Below are 18524 nucleotides of genomic sequence, written 5' to 3'. Positions count from 1 at the left end.
TCTCGAGAGGGTAGTAAAATACCCTCCCCAAAAATAGTTATAAAAAGCTTCATTGCAAAGGAGAATCATTCCGGTTCAGTGGTTAACTTAGTACTTAGGCTACAGACAGACATCCTTTTACTTTTATAAATCACATCTTAATATACTGTGTACTTTGAACCAGTAGTTTTAAACATATTTTTAAAAAATACTGCTTAATATACAAAAAAAAATCTAAGTTTCATTAAAATTTAAAAAAAGTAAAACCAGTCCTACCTCCATGCTTGCCTCATTTGTATCCAAAATAATAAAGGTTGCAGCAGTCAGTCTTAGACCATATTTTCTCATAAAATTCTTTGTAGACTTGAATGGGCCGCGGCCATTGCTCATCTGGGGGCTGCAGGCGTCGGTGGGACCTCCCTCCTCCGCGTAGTCTAGTGCGCGCGGCTGCTCAAACACAAAGTAACCATACCTAGACAAACAAATTTCCGGGATCGAAAGGGATAGGAATGTGGCCGATATATTGAGTTACATTCCCAATGATGACACTCAAAATTACCCCTTCTGTAGATTAAGGTTAGTGTTTGAAACGTTTAAACACTCAATTTAATGAATCAATCATTCAAAATTCAAAAAGTTCCCAAAGTTGTTAAACGTTACCAAAAACCTTGAGGACTGGTATAATAAACAGCCCCCTCTTTCTCTCTCAGAACAAATTTAGTAGATCTAGATCCCTACTCAGTAAATTAGAACAATAAGAACACAGTGAAGGAACAATCTGACCATATGTTTTTAGAACATGTACATGTTTTGATACAAAAGGGCAGTATTTTTTCTCGTTAAATCCATAAATAATAAGGTATATTTTATCTTGATTGTGTTGTAAAAATTAGTAGTGTTCTTTAAACTTCCATTAATATTTTTGTTTATCACAATTGGGACTGCTCATTAATACATTGTTTTCAAGGGTTGGGGGGTAATGTTGCTCAACACGCACATTTTGTAAAAACACCAGAATATGCATTAAATCGATGGGACAATTTTATCATAATGAATTGAAAAAAATTGTAGCTGTCTGAAGTGCCCTAGGAAAATTAAGATAGTTGTCCCTTCTTCTTTCCTTCTACTATGACGTCAATTGAATATGTAGGCCAAAAGCTGTGACATCTATCCCCATTTTCCTAGGGCACTAAACACAGCTACAAAAATCTTACCTATGGTCACCATCGCCTTCCGGAAGAACAAGGGGGAACAGGAGGTCAAAAATGACCTCCCCATCGTCGACAGAGTCACCGGGAATGTTGGCAACGAACCAGTGCCAGAACTCTGATAATGTCCTGTTACGCCTGAACAAATAAAAAGATTTAAGAACGAAAATATGGACATCAGAGATTAAAACTTCTAATGAATAAAGGGAAGATACAAAGATATTTTGGGGGAGGATACCGCCACCTTTTTTTTTAAATCGCTTCTAGAATGTCCGACTCTCCCCAAAAATTTCTTTACTTTTTATTCATTTTAAAATTAAAATTAAGAGTGAAGTGAATGGTCGACTTAATTTCACCCATATATCTCATTCGTGGTGATAACTATTTATTATCATTTTATACCTTGAGTTAATATCTAGATTACTGATTACAATTGTATACAGACTATCTGGGTGGGCCGGCCATTTCAACATAGGCTTGAATCTAAAGTAAGAATATTTGTTATTAGGGAAGCTTCTCTATCCTGTTTATCTGTCCTTCTGTTTTGCTGCTTTCTATTCGGTTCTCTCTCTTTCCCCCCTCTTCCCCCCCCCACCACTTTTACTCTCTCTCTCATTCGAACTCCCCCTTTTTCTTTCTCTCAGTCACTCTCTCTATCTCTATTTCTCTCACTCTTACTCTCAATGTAATCTCGTTAAAGGACATGGTGACGTTTTTCTTAGATTTACAAAAGCAAAGAAAGGATTATTAAGTTTTAATTTCATAGAACGATTTTAATCAAACAAATAATTTTAAAAATATATTACCTTGTCATATCAGCTGTGAGCCTCATGCCAGGGAAGGTCCTGATGGTCTTGTATGTCAGGTCCAGTGGATACATGGGCGGGTGGTCAATTACATCTGGAATCACCTGGAAAATTTAAATGTATTAGAAACTGTAGTACAACACAAAAATAAACAAGGATGACGACATCCAAAAAAGCGAAGCTCCGAAACGGTAAGAAAAACAAACATTAACATTTCAGAATTGGAAAAACAGAATATAAATGTATAAGACTAAACAAAATTGTACGTAAATTTGTTGCTGCTTAAATACAGGATACAGGACATACTTACATTTTTAGGACAACATTATATCTTGTTGTTATAGGAATCAGTATTCCGAAAAATCAGATAAAAAGGATAATTACAACATACAAAAATTTGTTGTCAAAAAATAAAAAAACATCATGCAAAGTTTGAAATCAATAAGACTATTATAACATGCCTAAACTAGCAAAAAGAGCTAACCGTTCCGTAACCCAAAAGCGGCGTGGCAGCCAATTTTATAGAGCTCAAAAGCTTCCCCTTTAATTGAAAGAATCTACACTAGAAAACTCAGACCTCTATCTGCAATAGCCGATGAAAAAAACCTCAATTTTGTTAACTACCTATGTCATGGACGGCCGAAAGGACGGTCAGACGAACGGCTGAAAAACTGTAAAAATGTTGTTTTTTTAGAATATTATCATAATCTTTAAATTTATTTTTTCTCTCTCTCAGAACAATAAGGTGATTTGTTATTATCTAATTAAAAACCAATCAGAGTTGCATGCTTCAAATTTTAATCACATTTTTTCCTTACAGTTATGATAAGGATGACAATATCCAGGAGAAGCGAAGCAAAAACACGTCATTAATGTACAAACGAACAAATATATATATGTTAAGTTAAAACATAGAAAATCATGAAACTTTTACATATTCTTGTCTTATAATCGACGGACCAAATAAGTTGTAAACTGGATATTTTTTTTTCAAAGGGGTATAATCACAAATATGTATCTTAATTAGCAGCCTACAAAATCATACTTTCCCCATAAAGTTACGGACTTACGGATGGGCGGACTAACGAAGTGAATTATAGAGTAGCTCCGCTTTTACCAAGGATATTTGATATCCTATTATATAAAGTCTCCTTCTCGTATTCATTTGAATCCGGTGGATAGGAACCGGTTCTCATTCATACGAAAAAACTATGTCTAGCATCGTATTATATCCAGCTTTCTACGAATATAAAACTGGTTTTGATCTTATAATTGTACATTCTATATCCGCAGAAAGCTGTTTATAATACGATGCGAGAAATAACTATTCTCGTATTCATTCGAAACCGATTAATATCCGGTGGACTAGAACGGGTTCTCATCCATACGAAAAAACTATGCCTAGAATCGTAATAATCGTAATAATAGCCAATAGTAATAAAATACGGTATATGATTTTTAGGATCATGGAAAGAAAATAAAGTATCGTTTTTTTAAATATTTTTTACTTTAGCTTTTTATAGGTTATTTTGGATTAGGTTAGGTTAGGTAATTGGTAATGATTGTCCTGCAGGGTTAGGAAATTATCCCAACATTTTTAGAGCCCCCCGCTTTGAAGAGAAAAAGGAGAAAAGCTATTGTGAAAATTGGACGAAACCTGCTACTTCGTTTCATTTCTATTATCCGATTTTTTAGGATGACTTCGAACCGGTTCTAGTCTAGTGGATATTAATCGTTTCGAAGTCATTCTGGAAAATGCTTTATAAATCAAAAAGTCCTGCTCTGACGCAGTGACTTACAGACAAACTCTAATTACAGAGCAGCTATGCTTCGTATAAAAAGTATTACACAATATCGATATCTTCTTAATATACAAAGAATAATTGCTTCTTAACAAAGCAACACATTTCCGTAAAGCTAAAAGCCTAAAATTATCAGCCTGCTATTTTTCACAATAGCTGTCATGGATAAGGGGGTAGGACAACAAAATAAAATTCAATTTTGGAAGCTTTTTATAGTGCCTATAAAAATGACGTCATAATGGCCTATCATTGGTCAATTAAAATGTATACTGTCCTGCAATTGGTAATTTAATCGGTGTATTGGTCATTTGTTTTTTATTACGTCATTGACTTACATAAAGAGCTTCACTTATGTTGTTATATAGGCGGCTAGCGGCTAAACGGCTAAATGTACATGTTATAATGCAAATGTTATAAAGAATTCTTCAGATAATCAGTAATAATAAGAACTTATTTTAAATAAATGCTCGAAAAATGCATCTAGCTTCATATTAAACTAAACTTCAATTTTAGTGAAGAAAAGAAAATCTTAAAGTTGTTTATTGATCTATTTCTATATCTCTGATAGCCATATAATCAAAGTTTTGTAGACATATTTGAGATTTTTTTTTAAAGACAAGGAAAAAAAGACAAAAACTCAACATAGAACACCATCGTTATAAAATTAACAGGATGTCTCTCAGTTTGCGAAGCTAATCATAGGTCCTAGAAAAATTTATAACTATTTTAGAAAAGAATACGACCTAAAGTACCTCTAGTTGCCTCTAGGGGCGTAGACGCTGGTATTCTGTTTTTAAAATAGTAACGTTTTTTTTGTTTTAAGCTTAATATTTCAATAATTACGAAACTGATTAAGTTTTCTATTTAAGGGAAGCTACACATTGGTCCCGGAATGGTATTAGGCTATCTTTTTAAATTTAAGTCTTGAGAATGGTGGTGTTCTGCCCCACCCTCCCTTTAAATAAGAACAGACAACAAAGTACAGACAAACAAACAGACACACAGACAAACAAACAAACATCCTGTTACTTTATCATAAGGATCAGAGACTAGCAGCTACGCCCCTAGAGGCATCCAGGTGAAGGGGGTAAGTCAACCATCAACTTTCCATTTTAGCTTTTAAAAAGTAAAAAAAATGGTCAAGTATTTATTTCCAGGGGTAATTTCTCTAAAGACAGTGATCTATCCCCCTCCAAAACATTCCTTTAACCTAAAAGAAGCTGTACTGTAAATCAGAAGCAAAAATTTCTAGCATATAGCTACATACACACAGACAGACAACTTGTTATTTTTTAAAACGACTATCGTCATGGTCCCTTTTGTCTCTATAGGGATCTCGCCAAAAGAAGCAATTGAAAGTCCCCCTACTATATAGAATCAGTGGTTACCGAGATCTTTAGCTTCAGACGGACAGATAGACATTGTTCTACTTTGTTTTATACATAAAGCTACTCTTTATAATTTTTCAAACCTTCAAACTTTTGATAAAAAAAGCTGAAGGTAACCTAACCTCCTCTAAATAGCCTATATATCCTACCAAGCGCTAATCCTGGTAATCGTTCCGGCTGTTAACGACATCTTTTGATTTACAGGATTTTCATTGAGAAAATCTGCATGAGAAAATAAATGAAAATCGTCGAACCAATAAATCTTATTCAACGATATTGTAAGTTTGTAAGGTCAGTATTGCGTAAACAAATATCTTTTCATGCAATAAAGCGAAGCTTTTAGAAAAAAAAGTAGGGGGAACGTTAGGTTAGGTTATATTGGGTAAGGTGATTGCCCCACATGGTTAGGCAGAAGTAGATAAGTTGAATAATCTAAAGCCATGTTAACTATTGCCTCTTAAGCATATTAAAAATCATATAACTTTGTAGTAATACCAGTCGCGTTTAGCCAAAGGGGGAGGGGGTTGGATGGAAAAAAATAAACTTTTCTTCTCGAAAATTTATAAGAAAAATATACCATTTCGTTGCACTTTACATTGGTGTAAAACTTTATTATGATAACTAAAATTACCCCTTCTTCATTTTTTAACTAGGAAATTTAGATGGATCAAACTCTGTCGGGAAATTATTAAACATTAAACAAATAATTTTGATAAATCCTTGGTTTTTGTCAGTGTTATAATGTTGATGATTTTCCAACAAAAAAGTTGCAAATTCGTCTATTTGATTCATTACTATGTATGTATATTGTATGTGTATAAAATTTACTTGCTAGTTACATATGATAGGCTGATTTTTAAAGCAGGGATGTAAATGGATAACCCTCCCTGTTTATGAAGAATATAGAGAAACTTTAATGGAGTAGCCACTAGTTTGTTGAATATATGTATGCTGATCTATTCAACTTTCAAGAGTTTTAGTTTTAATCAGGATACTTTTAGTGTATAATATCTTTTCTCGTATTCATTCGAATCCGGTAGATAGGAACCGGTTCTCATCCATACGAAAAAACTATGTCTAGCATCGTATTTTATCCAGCTTTCTACGAATATAGAAATGTACAATCATAAGATTATAATTGTACATTCTATATCCGCGGAAAGCTGTTTATAATACGATGAAAGAAATAACTATTACAGCGGCGTATATGTTAAAATTTTGCATAATTATGTTTGCTTTATGGTTTAGCTATAACAACAAGGATAGTTATAACCATAAGAGACAGAGCAATAATTAGAAGAAAAAATAACAGTAAAGTAAAGGACGTTTAATAGGGGAAGGTTAACAAAAGGGTAATAGTATTCTGTAAAATTTTAGGAATGCTAGTTTAGTATTTATCCCCCTTTAAAAATATCAGTCGCGCTACAGGCGTTATTTTAGCCCTCTACTTTAAAGTGGAATAACTCCATTTACTGGGATGTTTTATTAGATTTTACGTCCTTGAGTAAAATATTATTTTTTATGAGGGGGGGGGGGATGAATGTGGGAAGACGAAGAAAAAATTCTGACGTCATAAAAATGAGGAATGAGATAAAAGAGATGGATAATCCCTCATTTTTATGACGTTACATTGAGCGACTTTCTTCGTCTTCGAATGTGCCATTATAGTTTTTACTTATTGTGATTTCTTGGCGACGCGTTGTCGGAGAGTTGAAAGCATGAAGTACAAAAGCACATGCTCGAGTTAAAGAGCATCTGTGTGTTCAAAAAAATAAAGTATGTGCGTATTTATTTTGCACATTGCGGCATCTTTTTTGCAATACTTCACAATTACATACAAACATTATAGTTTACTTTTAAAAGCGAAGCTTTTCTATAATTAGAGTATGTCCGTCCGCTTCAGAACGGTGAGCTCTTAATTAATTTAGACATGTTAGAATTGTACTATCGATTTCAAACTTTGCATGATGATTCCTATTAAGGTTACGTACGATTTAGGTAGCGTAGCAACTCAGTGACTAGAAAGACCGTCTGTCCATTTAAACCATGTTGTCTATTGACCCTTTTAATCACAATTTTGTATGTGATATAATTATCCTATTTTTAAGATTTTTGGAAAATCTCTATGATCAAGTCCTAAATTGTAAATATGACGTTAAACAGTATCCAGTATTCAAACAGTCTTGCAACGAATTGCTTGTTTCAAGATGCGCAACTTCTAAAAAATAAGTTTTGTAACAATATCTACAGACTGTAATATATAAATAAGTTAAGCATAATAATAGTTGTTCATCTCATCGTATTATAGACAGCTTTCCGCGGATTATAATGAAAAATTATATGATTTAAACAAGTTTTGTAAGTCATGAATGGCCGATTTTAATGCTTTTATGATTTTGATTTTAATTTTCGTGGAAAATTGTTTGTAATACGATGCTATACATGATTTTTCAGTTTGAGAACCGGTTCTAATCCAGCGGTTTCGAATCCATACTGGAAGAAAATGTCCCCATTTCCCAAATAAATTTGTCCTTACCTCATTCCCCATAAAAATATCAGCCAGTAGCGTTGACAGGGAGCTGGATTCTGCATCACATGTGTTGAAATTATTAGCCTAAACAACATAATATTATATCTATAATACAAAGTAGAACGATGTATGTCTGTCTGTTGGTTTGTTCCTATGAATTTTGCTAACCGCTGAACCGATCGGGTTCTCCTTAACAGGGTAGCTTCTCATAGGTCCCAGGAAGGTTTATAACTGTTTGGGGGGAGGGTATCACCACCCTCCCAAGAGAAATCACAAAAAATCGAGAAAAATATTTCGCATGGAGACTTCTAGGCAACATAAAGAGGTATCGTAGAAACTTGATCACAAAATAGGTAGGTATCGTAGAGAATTGAACAAAAAAAAAACATTTAAAGTGCCACTAAAGGCCTCTAGGGGCGTAGCCGCTAGTAATATTTATAATTGCATGAAGATTTTTGGTTCCATGGTAGCTAATGTTTGCGATATTTATGCAACTTGAGGAAAACAAAATTAATACTGGACATTTAATGTTGTGTAAGTTAACATCCATAGAAACATAATATAATATATTAATGAAATATAAAGACAAAATATTAAGTACAAAATATATCAAAGATTTGAGTAAATCATATTTTCTTAAATACACCCTATTAATGTACTGACAAAGACAGGTATTTAATTTAAATTAGTTGAACTAGGAGAAAATCTACACAAAAAATATAAGATGCATATCTCATGATTATTAGATTAAAGAAATTTTTTGTTAGACACAAATTCAACACAAGAAAAAATTCTGTATAAAAAGGTTTTGATCATATGTTGGTCTTTCTATATTTTGACAGGGGTCTAAAGGTAGATTACCCCTTCTGTAGATTACAAATAGTGGTTGAAAATTAACTTAATGAATCAACCAACCAAAATTCAATAAAAGTCTCCAAAGTTGTTAAGCCAAAGAATAAAAAAAAACTTTATTGTAAAATTTTGAGGACTAGTGTAATAAAGAGCCCAATGTCCTCTTCCTCCAAGCTATTTTTATCCCTTTTTTTAAACGTTAAAGTGATTGATTAATCTAAAGCATCTCATGTTGAAAATTAAAATTTAATTACTCATATAATGTTGTTACATTAGCAATACAATCTGAGATAAAAGGATTAAGAAAAAGGCCTCAAAGAATAAAATATGTCTGCTTGTTTATTAACTAAGAAACCAAAAAAATAAAGGATCTTCAGTATATAAATCACTAGCGGCTACGGCCCTAGAGGCCTCTATGGACACTTAAAAGAGAGGCAAATCGACCCTCAACTTTCGATTATAGTTTAAAACAGAAAAAGAAAATTTTCTGTGATTATTTTAACAATGTATCTTGGGAGGTTGTAAGACCCTCCCCCTAAATAATAATAAACTTTTCAGGACCTATAAGAAGATTCACTATAACGGAGAACCATGTAGGTCCATCAAGATCCTCAGTTTGTCAAAGATTTTTTTTTTACCTATACCTTTATGTTGACAAAAATGAATTATATTTTAAAAAGGGTATAATTGCTATTTTTATTATTTTATTTCCGCTTCAGAAGCAACATTAATTAATAACCAAGTCATCAAACTTTAATTTAAAGTTTTCGCAGATTTTTTCATTCAATAAATTTTTCACAGTACAATTTTTACTAGCATTTTTTTTTACTAGAGTTGCTTGTCTGGAGTTTTGATGATTCTTGTTACTATTAGACACCATTAATTTGATTTGTTAGAACACTTTTTAATAGTAAACCTTTTCTAAGATCAACTCAGGCTACCTTCTGTAAGTGTGATGATTCCTTTAATTATTAGGCGTCATCATTTACTAAGTATATTTGCGATAACTTTTATTTGATAGATTCTTCCAATTATTATCATTTACAAAACAGCCTGCTTTATTGCTTCGAGATCCATGTCAGATCTATATAGGAAATAAATGTCTATAAATGAGTTCAAGTTTTCCAAAGAATACAAGTTTAAAACTCATAGTGCTCCAATAATCCTCATTAAACTCTCATTGACCAAAGCGATAAGACCTTTATTCTATTTGTTTATGGAATGATTAAAGTTTTTCAATCCATGTTGATATTTGAATTACATTTAATCTTGATTTAATAAACAAAAAAAATATACGTTCATAATATAGAAAATCTAAGAAAACTCTGTTTTAAAAGAATTCGATTGTGGCGACACTTCCATAGTGTTCAAATATTAAAACTAAAATTTTAATCATATTAACCCTTTGGTGATGGTAATGTAAATAAAAAATATAATTGAAGAAATCTTTTAAAAATCATTTGAAATATTAAATACTTACTTCTTTCTTTTAGATAGTAATGGCGAGGGAGGAAAATTGAAATAGATATGTACTTATAGAAAACTAGCCAATAGTGAGATAGTTATATCGAGCCAACTCTAGAATAACATATAAGCAAATTATCTGCAAGATATAAACCGCCTATATAAGCAAAGAAAGAGGAGACAATTTGTTGTCTATTAATTTGGTTGGTTTATTAAGATGAGTGTTCAAACCTTTCAACTGATTGTTTTGATCATTGTCTTATCCCTTCAGATTCTGCAGGCATAAGTGTTTAACACAGTGTATTTATTCTTTATTTAACTTTTCCCCAAAAAGTTGTACTTACATAGTATGAAATCATCCTTGTTTTTAAAGGGAAAACAATTTATTTTCTAATTATCTTCAACAACAGTTCTTGATAAAGATTTAACAAGGTTAATCTTGTGAAGGGCAAAAAAGTAATAATTTAATTTTGATTGTTTGTAATCAAATCTTAGATTTGGTTTGTCCAAGTCAACACAATTTAAAGTTTTCACAGCAAACGGTAACGTTCTAGTGGTGTATAAAACAACGTCAAACTAGAGACGTTTAAAATAGCCATTGCTGCTAAGATATGTATATGTACACAGTAAGAAATATTGATGTACATCCCCAATGATGATATTTAAAGTTATCCCTTCATTTGTCCTTATATTTAAGAGCTTGTAGTTAATATATCTATCGAATCGTATTATAGACAGCTTTCCGTGGGTATTAAAATGAAAGTTTATAAGATTAAACCGGCCTGGGCTAACAAAACCAGTTCTAATCCAGCGGATATTGATCGTTTTCGAAGCCATTCTGGAAAGAAAATTATAAAGAAGCTATGCTGACCAAATCACAAACATTTGTAAACAAGGCCTAACCTTCCACAAACAAAAAAAAACTTTAGAAATAAATAAAATAGAAACAAGGATGACAACATCCATAAGTAGCGAAGCACAAAAAATCGTAGATGGAAATACGTACAGGTAGATTTAAAAGGTTTTTACTAAAATTAAGAATAGATTTATTGGATAAAATAAATATGAAAGCTTGTTAATTTTGTATGATGACGATGGTCAAAGTTAATTATATTAAAGATGCTCATAACAATGGAAAAAATTATTTTGATACTGATATCCCATAAAAGTTTGAAAATTGGATCAAAATAAACAAAGATCTTGGGAAATATGTAAAACATATAAAAATAACCAAAAACCTGATAAAAGGCAGTCTGGCCGCCATGGTTGTTTTCTTAAAACGACAAAAAATTTAATTTTTAAATCCTTAAAAACTTTAAAAATTTGGAAAATCGGACCATGTACACTTAAGATATGGAAAAAAGTGTTAAATATATTTATAAATAGCCTAAAACCTGCCAAAAAGGCAGTCTGGCCGTCATGGTTATTTCCTTTAAAGACGGGAAATTTAATTTTGATATCTACAACTGAAAAATTTTGTAAATCGGACTATACACTGAAGATATGGAGAAAAATGTGAAAAATATAAAAATAGCCTAAAACCTGCTAAAAATCGGTCCGACTGCAAATGATGTTTTATAGTCAATTGTGCTCCTTAATAATGGGAATGTTGTCAAAAAATTTCAGCATTCTATCTTTTATAGGAGCTGAGAAAATCCCATTTCCCCCATAGCGTTACGGACTGACGGACTAACTGACTGACTGACTGACGGACGGACAAAGTGAATTATAGAGTAGCTTCGCTACTAAAAATAACAATAATATCTTCGCTATGTGATACCAAAATTTAAATTAATCTTAGCGCATTGTCCAAAGTTAATAATAACAAAGAGTGTTTGTTCATAAGTACAAACAAAATCTGTAAAAAATTATTATTTATCGCATCATTTTATAGACAGCTTTCCGTGAATATTAAAATAAAAAATGATATGCTTAAAACCAGTTTTGTTCCCGGGCTAACAAAACTGCTGTTAATTTTATGATTTTTATCTTTTTATTCGTGGGAAATTGTCTGTAATACGTGATTTTTCAGCGTAGCTGAGGTAAAAAAATATGGGTCTTCAAATTCAACCCTTTCCAACCCCACAAGTGCCCCTTGAGGCGTAGCCGATAGAAAAAGATATTTTTTTAAATTCTGTCTTGAACACACATCTTAAATGGCATCTAGTTAAAGAAAAAAATATAGAAACAAAATAATTGTATTACAAGTTGCTAGGTGGGCTAAGAACAATTATTTTAATTAAATGAATTGTAAATATACCTCTCCTAGCGACCATAATTATTATACAAATATAAAATAGTGTATTGTAAGTAGTAAGGTTTGTTTTAGAACTTTAGAATTGAATTTACCGTTTTCTTTAATGATGGCAAAGTTATAAAGTGCAGGGATGGAGGGGACATTGGGCTGTTTATTACATTAGTCCTTAAAGCTTTATAATAATGGTTTCTTATTTATTGGCTTAACAACTTTTGGGACTTGTATTGATTTTTGATTGGTTGGTTTAATAAGTCGTGTGTCCAAACCTTTCAACCTCTAACTGTAGTCTGCAGAAGGGGTAGTTTTATTTATTATAATTTATCGTTTATTGTCTTAACCCTTAAGATCTCTTAATCAAATGAGAATTATACCAATTTAAATTATGTAAAATTTTTAAATACCTTTTAGAAGAATTTAAGGATACTTAAGAGATTAACAAGAATGACAACATTTATAATTGTGGACTCTGGAGCCTTACAAATCTGATTGTCATACAAACGAACATTAACAAATATAGAGTAACAAAACATTTGATATTCAATATCAGTTAGATTATGGTAAATATCTATATCAAAATTACTTAATTACTATTATTTCAATATCCCCCCCCCCCTCCCAATAAATGTTTTACCCAAATTGGGACGTATATCTCCCCCCAAAACCCTCCGTAAATCCTTAAATTAAAAGCTTGGACGTCCTTAAATGAAAGCAGGGAAATCTAAGATTCACACCACAAAATGTTAATGTTAATATAAATGTTCTAGAAGAGATTACAGGTATCTAAAGGGATAAGACAACGGCCGATTAATTGATGTACAATACATCCCCAATGATGATACAGAGAATTACCCAACTCTAGAAAACAATAATTATTTGAGACGTTTGGAAAATCAACTAAATAAACCAACCAATCAAAATTAAATACAAGCCCCCAAAGTGGATAAGCCAACGAAAAAAAAAAATATTTTAAAACTTTTGGAACTAGTGTACTAAACAGCTCACTGTCCCCTCCCCTCCATGATTAATTTAAGAGAACAAGGGAAGTAACAAAACGAGGAAGAAACAAAGAGAAAATTTGAATAGAACTATTACTGATATGTGTATTCTTTTTTAACCTTCCCTAAATTATGCCTTATCTCCGCAGGAAGCTATATGTCCATCTTTTATTTCACGAACCTATGCTATTTTCTTTTTAAAAATCTTCCTTTTAAATGTGTATTTTTCTACGTTATTTATTACTGTTCTTCATTAAAAAATATTTCTTGTTGTATGTGTATCTCTAGTTTTTGACACCTATTGTAAGAGGTTCCCGAATGTTAATAGCTGTGACGCAGTGCGTAAGAACAACTCTATTGTAACACGTCTATTATAGGAGGTTAACAAATGTTAATAGCTGTGACGCAGTGCGTAAGAACAACTCTATTGTAACACGTCTATTATAGGAGGTTAACAAATGTTAATAGCTGTGACGCAGTGCGTAAGAACAACTCTATTGTAACACGTCTATTGTAAGAGGTTAACAAATGTTAATAGTTGTGACGCAGTGCGTAAGAACAACTCTATTGTAACACGTCTATTGTAAGAGGTTAACAAATGTTAATGGTTGTGACGCAGTGCGTAAAACAACTCTATTGTAACACGTCTATTATAGGAGGTTAACAAATGTTAATAGCTGTGACGCAGTGCGTAAGAACAACTCTATTGTAACACGTCTATTATAGGAGGTTAACAAATGTTAATAGCTGTGACGCAGTGCGTAAGAACAACTCTATTGTAACACGTCTATTGTAAGAGGTTAACAAATGTTAATAGTTGTGACGCAGTGCGTAAGAACAACTCTATTGTAACACGTCTATTGTAAGAGGTTAACAAATGTTAATGGTTGTGACGCAGTGCGTAAAAACAACTCTATTGTAACACGTCTATTATAGGAGGTTAACAAATGTTAATAGCTGTGACGCAGTGCGTAAGAACAACTCTATTGTAACACGTCTATTATAGGAGGTTAACAAATGTTAATAGCTGTGACGCAGTGCGTAAGAACAACTCTATTGTAACACGTCTATTGTAAGAGGTTAACAAATGTTAATAGTTGTGACGCAGTGCGTAAGAACAACTCTATTGTAACACGTCTATTGTAAGAGGTTAACAAATGTTAATGGTTGTGACGCAGTGCGTAAAAACAACTCTATTGTAACACGTCTATTATAGGAGGTTAACAAACGTTAATAGCTGTGACGCAGTGTGTAAAAACAACTCTAGAGTAACACGTCTATTGTAAGCGGTTAACAGATGTTAATAGTTGTGACGCAGTGCGTAAGAACAACTCTAGAGTAACACGTCTATTGTAAGAGGTTAACAAATGTTAATAGTTGTGACGCAGTGCGTAAGAACAACTCTAGAGTAACACGTCTATTGTAAGAGGTTAACAAATGTTAATAGTTGTGACGCAGTGCGTAAGAACGACTCACACCACCTGACGCAAAAATTAGTTAGAAGTAGGAGACGCAAATAACATCTAAAGATCAATCCTTAAAAAAATATTTTATTCCAATATTTATCAACAACAAAATGGATGGTTTAATATGATATTCGATTTTAAATTAAAGTCTTTGGTTAGTTTACTGCCCACAATCCCCTGATGCTAGGGGGCGTTGCCGCTGGTTTTATTTAAAGTGTTAGGATGTCCGACTGTTACTTAAAATCTCGCAAATCATATAACAAACTCTTTTAAATTAAAAATTTTTAAGAAAGCAACTAGTTACTACAGTCTAAAGACGTTCTACAAATGCGTGTATTAGAAGACCAATTAAACTATATTTATCATGCTACTCTTTAACAAGACATAGCTACATGTAATTGTGACAGCTTAAATAGGACACTAGTTAGGTTGATACAACAGTTAGGGGGTCCTAAATTTATCTATTCCCTTAAAAAGACCACTTTACATTAAAATGTATTTTTTGATAAATTTTAAATTTAACATTACCGAATAAAGAAGAATATTTCAATCTAATTTGACAAATATTTGTTTGTATGGGGACTAAGTTTTGTGAATAAATGTATAAGTATAGATATATAATCCAAATAGATACATTGTTCCAATGTTGGGGACCATTTTTGTCTGCTAGTGAATTGTTTTCTTTTCTTTTTGAGCGACTTGGATATGTTAATATTTATTAATCTATTGCCTGATATTCAAAGACCGAATTGAAAGTCAACACAGGGCCCATGGGGTGGGGACATACATTTGTTTAACCCCTTCCCCTCTATTGCTTTACTCTAAGGTTTAATATGAAAATATATGTCTACATATCAAATGATAAACTACTTGGTAAACTAAAAGTATTATTTAATCATTAGTACACTTTGAAACTTATTATGGTGGAATCGATTAATAAACATTTATTCAATAATAAAACCACATAGAAAATAAATCTATATATAGATGTAAAATCATTTTCTTTTAGCAAGGAAAAATATGTTCAATCACCCAACCCTAGAACTTTATAATAATGGCTAAATAGAGTATTTATTATCAAGGTTAAAAGCAAAGCTATACTTACATTTAAAGTTAAAGGAATCGCCAGGGATCTTAAGGGATAAGACAATGGGCAATAAATTTATGTATACAGTTTATCCCCAATGTTGATCTAAACTCCCCTTTGGTTTGTTGGAAACAACTGGATAAAATTCAATTAAAGTACCCAAAGTTTTTGATTAAAAACTGCTTAAAAGCTGTATGTGTGTATGCATGATCGAGCTTAGCCCAAACCTTGATTGGTTGGTTGTAATTTGCTGTGGACATTTTTTTAACATTTTTTTCTATAGAAGGGAGATGTACATTAGTTTATTGTCCATTGTCTTATCCCTGGTTAACATGACTGGGTTTTTTGCTGGTTTACATTTTCACATGATAATCTTGTCAATTTAGAAAATTATCATTTTACCTTTAAACGATGTTAAAGATATTTAAAGCCTGGTTTTTTTTTATCAAAATTACCCCTTCTGTAACTATTGGTGAAAAAATTCTGAGCAGCTAGTTTGCACCAACCAATCACGATTTAAGCACCCAATGTACCCTCCCTCCCAGAGTCCAAAACAGTGTTTAATGTTATAAGGAAACAAAATTTTAAGATACAAAACTCAATAATTAAATGGGCAATCATTAATTTGACCCAATACAAATGTTATCAACTATGTTATCTAAAACCGAACAAAAAATAATTGACTTCCTTATTACTAAATTAACCAAAATCTAAAATCTCTTTTTAATAGCTTAAAGATGTCAATCATTGATGGTCAGAAAAACTCTGTTCCGCTAATAGTAGAAGTTTTAAAAGTTTATATTCTTTAATTTACAGCTACGATTAGCTTTTGCTGGATCGATAAAAATACAGTTCTGAGGTGTGCTGAAAACACATGTATCGTATGGTTTTCTTTAAATTTGTCCATGGAAATAAATAGAATGATACTATTCTAGTAGAATGGCGATATTAAAACGGTAAAATTAATACACAACAATTTTGTAGATTAAATATATTAAAGATACTACTAAAGACAACATTTTACATTGTAAGAATTATGGAAAAAACAATATATCTTTCAATAAATAATCAAATCATCTTATGTTATTGCCAGTGATGAGGGATCAAGATTCTGGCAAAATATGTTATTGGGAGATTTCAATCGATAACTCATTTATACCAGGGATGTAAAGGGATGAGACAATAACCGAAAAAATGATTTACTTCCCCAATGATGCTACACAAAATTACACATTCTGTAGATTACAATTAGTGGTTACAACGTTTGGACACTCAACTTATTAAACCAACCAAACAATCGAAATTCCATAAGATTTCCCCAAGGCTGTTAAGCCAATAAATTCTGATTCTACTCTTCAGGGAAGCTTTACAAGTGTAATAGGCTACTAAGACCCACCATACCCTACTGTAGAGGCTATAGGCGAAGCAGCTAGCATGAATAAAATATTATCTCTAAAAATATTTCATCCTTTCATAACCACACAGTTATATGATGCTATTTTTCTGCTTCACTTCCACTAAATAATAATATATAGGCTATACTGAAATAATACAGGGAGGAAGGTACAATGGGAAGTTTATTACACTAGTACCAAAAGTTTTATAATACAGTTTTCTTATTCGTTAACTTAACAACTTTTGGGACTTTAGTTAATTCTGACTGGTTCATTAAGCTGAGTATCCAAACGTTTTAACCACTAACTGTAATCTACAGAAGGGACAATTATTTGTATGTGTATAATCATTGGGGATGTACATCACTTCATCGGCCATTGTCTTATCCCTTAGATCTCTGGAAATAATATGATATCATGATAGTTGGACATTAAACCAGAGAGAAATTAGCGGCAAGGCCACTGTTTTATCATAAAAATTGACAAATTCAAATTATATCAAACATATTTAGTAAACTACCGGTTTTTTTTCGACCTTGCATCTAGGAAGGGCGGAGAGAAAATAGTCTAATCCTCTCAAAGACATTTACAAAGCTCCCATGAAATGTAAACAAATTTTGACGTGGTAAAGTTTGGGGTAAATTTAATTTTTATTGTGTACCAGTATAATGTTTTATTCAAATTTCAGTGAACTATCCCTACCTGAGTAAACTAGAGTAATTTTCATACAAAATTTAAAACTCAATAACAAAAAAGTTTTAGACATAATTTTTGTTTACTGAAACTTTAATATATAAAAAACACTGCTTTAATTTTTTTTATAGCTGTACACTTTGGTTTGTAATATGCATGTATTGTTAACAAAAATTGAATGGTTTAAATTAAATTGAATCAAGTTTCAGCTTCCCTAACTAACTGTCTCTAGTTTTATTTCACTGTTTCTTTTGAGAAAAAGTGTTAGTGTTTTCAAGAATCATGGAAAGAAAACGAAGTAGCAATTTTTGGCGTAATTTCACGGTAGCTTTTCATAGGTTATTTTAGGTTAATTTAAGTAGATGTTAAGATGTTAATGATTGCCCCGCCGGGTTAGAGAAAATAGTGCCTAATAAAAATGACGTTATGCAACTCCTGTGATAGGCAGATATACGACCACTGGTCAATTAAAATGCATACTGACCTATCATTGGTCATTTGTATTGTATGACGTCATTTTATTAGTCACAATTTGATGCTTCTGAAAATACGACGACTTCCTTGATCCAGTAAAGTGTATGGTGGTAAAATAGTGATGAACAT

At 32.0% G+C, this 18524-nt stretch overlaps 2 protein-coding genes across 4 annotated transcripts in view; both read right to left on the bottom strand.

Moving 5' to 3' along the window:
- LOC145319447 (uncharacterized) overlaps window positions 1-18524 on the bottom strand; it is a 95079-nt gene that overhangs the window by 26632 nt on the left and 49923 nt on the right. The gene's annotated exons all lie outside the window — the stretch shown is intronic.
- The window catches only part of LOC145319446 (uncharacterized), a 50915-nt gene that overhangs the window by 1516 nt on the left and 30875 nt on the right, over window positions 1-18524 (bottom strand). For both annotated transcript variants that reach the window (XM_080161579.1, XM_080161580.1), the window contains exons 11-15: window positions 7720-7797; window positions 1994-2097; window positions 1590-1670; window positions 1194-1325; window positions 256-451 (exon numbers count right to left, since the gene is read on the bottom strand). In XM_080161579.1, the coding sequence (XP_080017705.1) occupies window positions 256-451; window positions 1194-1325; window positions 1590-1670; window positions 1994-2097; window positions 7720-7797 (591 nt within the window). The remainder of the gene's footprint in view (window positions 1-255; window positions 452-1193; window positions 1326-1589; window positions 1671-1993; window positions 2098-7719; window positions 7798-18524) is intronic.

Source organism: Acartia tonsa, chromosome 5 (genome assembly GCF_053477335.1).
Source record: "Acartia tonsa isolate MP-2025a chromosome 5, ASM5347733v1, whole genome shotgun sequence".
Lineage (NCBI taxonomy): Eukaryota > Metazoa > Arthropoda > Copepoda > Calanoida > Acartiidae > Acartia > Acartia tonsa.
The sequence above is the reverse complement of the archived record's forward strand: the minus strand, read 5'-3'. Positions and strand labels throughout refer to the sequence as shown.